The 7,665-nt window shown below is 44.3% G+C and overlaps 1 protein-coding gene across 2 annotated transcripts in view; it reads left to right on the forward strand.

The window, feature by feature from the left end:
- Window positions 1–7,665, forward strand: part of GABRE (gamma-aminobutyric acid type A receptor epsilon subunit) — a 191,042-nt gene that overhangs the window by 5,941 nt on the left and 177,436 nt on the right. Inside the window, exons 2-3 of one of the 2 annotated variants that reach the window (XM_019521415.1) lie at window positions 3,664–3,812; window positions 4,311–4,378. In XM_019521415.1, the coding sequence (XP_019376960.1) occupies window positions 3,664–3,812; window positions 4,311–4,378 (217 nt within the window). The remainder of the gene's footprint in view (window positions 1–3,663; window positions 3,813–4,310; window positions 4,379–7,665) is intronic. The other variant, XM_019521416.1, reaches the window with a different exon arrangement.

Genomic DNA, 7,665 nt, shown 5'->3' on the forward strand with positions numbered 1-7,665 from the left:
CAGTCCCCCCCCCCCCCTTCCCCCCCCCCCCCCAGCAAACCTGCTGTGACTTTCCTGTTCAGATACACTTGGCCTGTATAAATGCAGCCACATTTGAAGAATAGCTCTACAAGTTTAGTCCTGGAGGCCTTGAATCCCTGTTCCTCTGTGACTACATGGAGCATGTCACTATCCAGAGGCCATCATTTGGGCCTCTTCTGCTTGCTCATTGATACGGTGCAAAACTTCAACATAAATGTCTAAGTTGCACAAAACTGTGGTATCATTGATGCAACCCAGTGTTCTTGCACAGCAATATCATGCATTGCCTAAGGAGGGAATGGTTGACCCCATCCATATCCCAGAGTGTGCCTGGGAGAAAACTTTTGACATGTATGCCACACACTCAAACATGGAACAGGGAACAATCATATTGGATTGTACCTGTCACTAGCTGCCAAGCCTAAATAACTTGGTTTGAGGAGATGCATCCTCCAGTCCAGAGAACTTCCACTGGATGTTCCTGATTGTTAAATGTTTGCTGTGTGACATTTCCATTAGCAGATGTGTGTGGGCTCCACACACAGATGCAGCCCTCCTCCCTAATTACTCTGCCTCTGCAGTAGCTGTCAGGCATCAATTACTACACCTTCTCTGCCTGTCATGGTAGGATTTGAAGCTTTTGGAAATAGGGACCAGGATTGGGTGTCATTAAAGCCAGACAGCTCTTATCTAAACCACACACACATCCTCTTTCCAAAAATTCTTATCCTAATGCTGCTGTGATGCGTGTATTGATAGGGAATCCTAAGAAAGGACCATTTCCATCGAACACCGAAACAACTCTTCCCTTAGTGCTTGCAGAATACTTTAGCCCTCAATGAGAAATAAGGCTCAGATTTGCTGTTATAGGCATACTAGGAAATCCATCAGATGCAGACGCAGCTCATACTGGTTTGGTGAGCCAAATAAGCCCTTCTAGCCACTCTTATGCCAGCATAACAGCACGTTGCTGAGACTCTTGCTAATACAGAGGAGATACCAAAGACTTTACATCTGTAACAATACTAGTATTAGCTAAAATATAGAACTGCCTTAAAGCTGAGAGTAGCATAACCAAACTCAACTGTATGTGGGACTTTGTTCTACTCCGGTGGCTGCAGCCTCTACAGAGAAGCTTATGAATGTGCTACTGCCACAAAGCTGAAGGATCTTGAGACTTTGATCAGTTACTAATGACACCCTTTAGGACCAGTGTTTTGATCCAGGACTCCTGACTTCAGACCCCAGAGCAGAACTGCCTGAGTATTTAAAGAATATTAAAATGAGGCTTAGAGGCAGCCAAGGTTTTCTAACTTTTGCCAGTGTTACTTGTTCTGCTGATGATCTTGCCAGCAGCCAGACAAGATAGACAGTGGTAGTGAAAAAGCAGTAATGTTAGCATTTCCTGTTTCTATTGTGAACTGCACCAGGATAATTCAATGTAATTTACTACAGGCCACACCTGCAAAAATGCATTTACCAAGGCTAGACTCCAGCCAGCTGGGTAGATGGCCAATTGATCAGTGTCTCCCAGTAAACAATCCTATTTTTAATTTTGCAGCAATCACAAGGGGTTCTCATTGACTTTTTTTAATGGACATATTTAAAAGTCACACAGCAGTGTAAATATACAAGCTAACCTAGTAACTACATCTATTTGTAAAGGAAAACATATTCAAAAATCAAGGCTGCAGTCTTTTTAAATATACTTAGAATAAATTGTAATGAGCAACCAAACAGGAAGAGCAGGCTGATGTGAAAATGCCTAAGCTAAAATGTCAGGGGACTTAACAGGGAAAAAATACAGTGGGTCCAGTCTTTTGATGGGAGTATTCCTTAGCATCTGGGTATGCTGGCTAGATAGAGTTTTAAAGAGAATAAGATGCAAACTTTATGTGTATTTTAAAATTAGGAACCACTGGCTACATGAGCTGCTGCATCACTGTAGCAACAAGCTATGGCAACTTTGCTTGTCTCTACCGCGATGTAGTGTTGGCAGGCATGAACAGTGACACTATTGTGCAATAGCAACAAGCTACTGCACAGTAGCTCATTGCGACTGTGCAGTAGGGTTGGAAACAACCTGTGCACTGCTGGGACTGCTTAGTAATGGTGGTTACTGTGCAGCTGGGCACACTTGTAGATGCACCAACTGATAAATTAACTGCAACATATAAAATGAATAGCATTACCCTTCTAGTCCTTTCCCAGTCGCAGCCTCCCTATATATTGAAATGAGATCTGCATTCCAGAGCCTCTTTCCACATCATTACAGGGCTCCAGCTGAGATGTATCAGCACAATGGCAGTTCTCACAGATAAGTTTTCTCCAGCCCTGGGGAGAGTTGACATACTGACGACACATTTAGAGGGGCATGTGTGATGAATGTTGAATTGCTTTTTGTTGATCCGTGAATCGTGATATTTAATTATGGTATGAATATTGTAAGTGACCTGCTCAGTAAGGTAGAGTTACTCTATAACAGTGGTGGGTTATTAGAATTTCCCATGTGATTATGCTGATTTAATTTAATAAGGAGCTAGAGAAAGAGCAAACAAGGAGGCAACATAATAGAGCTAGATAAGTACACCTCAGCCCACACCGCTAAGAGCAGGGCAAGCTATTAGCTCAAGGGTACTGTCTCCAAGGAGGATGAAAGCTTATACTGCCAGGCTGGAAAAATGAAAATAAAAAAGGCTAAACAGCTTTTACAGCATGGGGACTGTTTATAGCTGGGGTACAAATAGTTTGAGTTAAAAAAAATGGATTATTCCAGTAAGGATTTTCTGATAAGCGGGTTTCTGTAAGCATATAAGAAGGGGGTTTCTGGAGGCTCCCCATGTGGAAGATGGGAAGATAGCTGCTAAGCTAAACAAGTATATAGTCTGTTTTATTTTTAAAAGGTCTGCTTTCTCTTAAATTCTTTTGTTCTAATGAATAATACTTTGCTTAGTACTAGGGGCCATCCTGTCACTCTGTTAACTACTGCAGCTTTTCTCAGAGGGAAAAGAGCTGAAAGGTAGGACCTAGTGAGGAAGGTTAGTACTATGGCTCTGCAGTGTTAAACGCAGTAATGGGAGAACAGTGTAGTTCCACCTAGAGGCGAGTGAAGCTAGAGATCTCAAAGGGAGCACACTTGACAGAATAGTTCAGAGGTCCAGTTCATCCAGTAACTGTGATAACACGTCTTAACAAGGGCAGGATTGCTCTTTGTTAGATACAGGCTGATATTTGGGACAGAAGTAAGTGATATTGCTCTAAAAGAAGCTCCAAGAGAAGGCATGGTGCTCTCCTTCTGGTACCCAGGTCTTCTGATAGCTGGAAAGGAGGCTTACTTAACCCTGCTCTCTCCATGTCCTCCACTGCAGAGTCTCATGCCTCAGATGGCCTTAGCAAGTCAGGACCCATATGCTTAGAAGTATCCAGGGAATGTAACTGTGGGAAATAAGAGAGACTCCTGCCCTCTCACCTGTATAAATGCCTCAACCTACCCCCTTTTGGAGTCTACTGCCTTACGAGTTACAGGTGCATTTATCTGAGAGGAAAACCTTGCAAGGCTGTTGAGACCTATGTTGGTGTATAGGGTAGAAAATGCTTGGGGTCCAGGTAATTCCTTCCTTATTTTTCATCTGCTTACTTCAGGTCAGAAAGCACAGAGGAGTATGACTATGATTACCTGAGTGTCAATAAAACTTGGGTCCTCACTCCCAAAGCCCAGGAGACAGACGCCACACAAATCCTCAACTCACTGCTGAAGAACTATGACAACAAACTGAGACCTGACATCGGCAGTAAGTGTCTCCTCAGGGCCTCTGCCTTCAGTCTTGTGTGCATCTCTGAGATGCAGGAAAGAGCTACAAGCTCTCTGGTCTGGGTGGAAGGAGAGGAGAATGATCTTAATTATCACTTCCAAGCAGCATTCTCTTTAATCCAACTAGGACTATAAAATTCCTCAGAGCAGTGCCTAGCCAGTAGCAATCAGGGGCCTCCAATGCTGTGAAATTCCTCACAGTTGTGCATGGTACTAGCAGTGAAAGGAACCCTAGCAATGAGTTGTTCACTGTAGCCCATTCCTTGCAACAGGAATATTTTCAGAGTAATGATCCAGAATGCCTAGAAGCCATGCTCCAGGTCTGGAACTCATAGTGCTCCTGGCCTTCATTCCAGCCACTCTTATGCTGGCAGACTTGCTTGAACCTGCAGGTTTCCCTCATTCTGCCTTCTGTCTGCTTCCCTTCCTGTGAAGCTCAGCCCCTGGCTCACCCATGTCCATTTTGTTCTCCTTCCAGTCAAGCCTACATTCATCGACGTGGACATCTATGTGAACAGCATCGGGCCAGTCTCCGTCATCCAAATGGTGAGTGATCAACACTACCAGACAAGAGAAGGCAGAGGGTGAGAACATGAAGTCTGAGATCTCATCTGTATCCCCCCACCATCAGAAACGCACCAAAGACATTACAACCGCAAGCCCCAAAATGTCAGTTTCTAAACTGACATACTAACACAAAGGCAGTTTTCTTACCTCTTACCTAGGGGAGAGATGCCATGGGCTTCTTAGGAACACAGGTACAGCTGTTTGAGACAGACAATGCCGGGACTGCAAAATTTGCCTAGGTTTTGGCTTTGGACACTGGTTTGGATCCTAATTTCCAAATGCCCCCAGTGTCTGTGTTTCAGATAAATGACCCTTCATCACTAGTTGCTGTTCAGACAGTGATCAATGTGCTTCTATTCCCAGCCTTTGCTGCATTAGCAGGCGTGTGTGATGGGTTTCTTCAGCCTAGGAAGAAGGAAAGTAACTACTTGCATGCTCAGGCACTTTATACTCTTGAAACACACTGCTGCTGCTAGAACAAGCATGTCACAATGTGCTGTTAGGTTACCTTAGAGAGACATCAGTGTACTTTACTTAGGAATAGAAATATAAGCCCTTCCCTCCATGATTCTGAGTACGACTACCATGGAAATGGTCCCATGATATGAAACGCTGGTGTATAGACATGTGTATTGTTGGCACTCATGGGTGGAAGATGGATCATTGTTTTCATATTTTAAATGTGGTTGTGGCAATAGGACCTAATAAAGGATCAGGACTCCACTTTGTCGGTGCTCTAGAGGCACACAACAAACATTTATTCTCTGTCCCGAGGCGCTGCCCAGCTGTGCAACGCTGACTGGAATATTGTCAGCTGTTATTCATAGGAAATGTCAAAAATGTTTCTTTCCTCCCTCTATTTCTCCTCCTGAAGAAACTCTACCTTTTCAACAAAGAAACAAATCTGAAAAATGTTTCAGGTTCTGAATACAATTTTCAGTATAGGTTTTTTTTGGTTTTTTTCACAAAATACTTTAAATCTCTTTTCTAGAACTCAAAACAATAATTTTTAATAAAAAGGGAAGCTGAAACAAAAGTTACCAGACCTGAAAAAAAAATCTGCTTTCCCATTTTTCATGGAAAAAAACCTAAATTTGAATTTTATTTTTTCACAAATAGTTCAAGTTACGTTAAACACTACTGTTAGTTTTAAAAAAAGGTGTTTCAACGAAAACTGTTCAGTAACTCTAACTCTAAGCCAAGAAGTATGGCAGTGTCCGTTTCCAGGTACTTCTAGGATATATGACAGCAATAATATATAGGCTCACTGCCCTTCAATGCAAATGTGACAAGTGAGCAGGACCAGAAGTCCCCCTTTACCCTTATGGTGTATAACATCACCAGCCCCGCCCCTGACCCCAGTCACGTGGTGTGTGACGCCACCACCACATGGTCTATGATATCAGAAAGACAGCCCATGCAGACCCCCAAAGCCCAACCCCTCATGCTGCAAGAACTGCCCTAGATCACATGGTACAGTTATGACCTATCAGGTCCCAGCCTGCTCTAGTGTGGCCTATGGGGTGGTAGTGGGGTCGTGTGACCCTCCAACAACCTGCCCCACCACCCCTGACTAATTGGAAGGGCTTTCAGAGGCCTCAGACCTCCCCCAAGAACAACGCTGAACCACCTGGAGCGAGCAGAGGGAATGGGATTTAGGTTGCAAGCCCACCAGGTCTATCTGCTTTCCAAAGCGAGGCCTCTGTTTGTCTGAGACCATGCTCAGACATGGGGGGGGGGGGGCATACATGGAGGAGATTCAGGAGCATGAGCTGGATGGCAGGTCTACCAAAATATGAGCAGGGACCATGACAGAACTCAAGCAGTCCGTATCGAAACCGCGTATGGAAAGCATGGACAACTGTCTCAAAGGACTCTGGGAGGCAATTAAAAATCATCTAATTTAGATGATTTTTGTGGGGGTGATTTTCTTGTAACTGTCTGGGCCTGTGTTAATAACCATGTTTTTGCGGGTAGACGATGCCTTCATAGAGAGCTTTCAAAACCTGCATGCTGGCACCCCACCAAAAGTAAGAGTCTTTTGCGTGAATTCTTCTTGTGTCCAAAAGAGAGCACTTCTAGACCAAAGACTGATGCAACATTTTTGTCCAAAGACAATGACCTTTAACCCGGCTTTGAGCCTGTGGAGATTACCGAGCAGGGCTATGAGCCCATGGAGGTCACTGAGCAGGGGTGTACCTGAGGCCTATCTTCAAATAAAAAAATATCCCACCCCCCTGTTTAGAAGAAGGTTTCTTGCGTGACCTGGTTTTGAACAACTGTTCAAGACGAGGCTGAAGACCTCATTAATGTTGTATTTCTTACCTGCTTAATAAACCTTGTTTTACCATGGTTTAAGTTTGTCCTCAAGTGTTTGAATGCAGCACACGGGTGTTAGCGGGGGGTGGGTGTGGGGGGAGCAGTTACCAGATATGTCTGCACAGGAGGTTAATGTTAGAGGAAGTTTATTACTCTTCTGGTGAAGCTGGCAGTTTTGGCGGGGTGAACATGCTTTTTGAAGCCGCCAAAAGGCAGAATAAAGTTCTGAACAGAAGCGAGGTGGCCGCCTGGCTTTCAGATCAGGACACTTACACCCTACACAAACCGGCGAGAAGACGTTTTAAAAGAAACAAGACTGTTGTTTCAGATATTGATGTGCAATGGCAGGTAGATTTGGTGGATATGCAGCAGTTTTCCAAGCACAATCATGGGGTTAAGTTTATCTTAACAGCGATAGACATATTATCAAAGTATGCATGTGCTCTGGGTCTAAAAGACAAGTCAGGCAGTGGAATAGCTCGGGCCTTTAAAACGATGTTTACAGAGGGCCGCATACCTTGAAAGTTACAGACTCATCGGGGGAAAGAATTTCTAAATAATTCTTTAAGCAAACTGTTAAAACAGTATAATATTAACCATTTTGTGATGAACAACGAAGTGAAAACGGTAGTGGTAGAGAGGTTTAACAGCTAATTTAACAACTTCTTTGCATCCATTTTTCTGAGCGGGGACCAGGTCATCCCCTCTATCATGATTCCCTGACAGTCCCAGGGGAGGTGCAGCCAGGCCCAGGGTTGGAGGGGACATAGATTCATAGATTAAGGGTCGGAAGGGACCTAGTAGATCTTCTAGCCCGACCCCCCGCCAGGGCGGGAGAACAACAAAAACCCCAAAAAGAGAAATGGGACTCAAACGAGTCCAGCTAGGTGGGCATCCAGCCTCTTCTTAAAGACCCCCAGGGTAGGGGCCAGCACCACTTCCCTTGG

This window comes from Gavialis gangeticus, unplaced genomic scaffold, assembly GCF_001723915.1.
Source record: "Gavialis gangeticus isolate Ggan-Ray unplaced genomic scaffold, GavGan_comp1, whole genome shotgun sequence".
Classification (NCBI taxonomy): domain Eukaryota; kingdom Metazoa; phylum Chordata; order Crocodylia; family Gavialidae; genus Gavialis; species Gavialis gangeticus.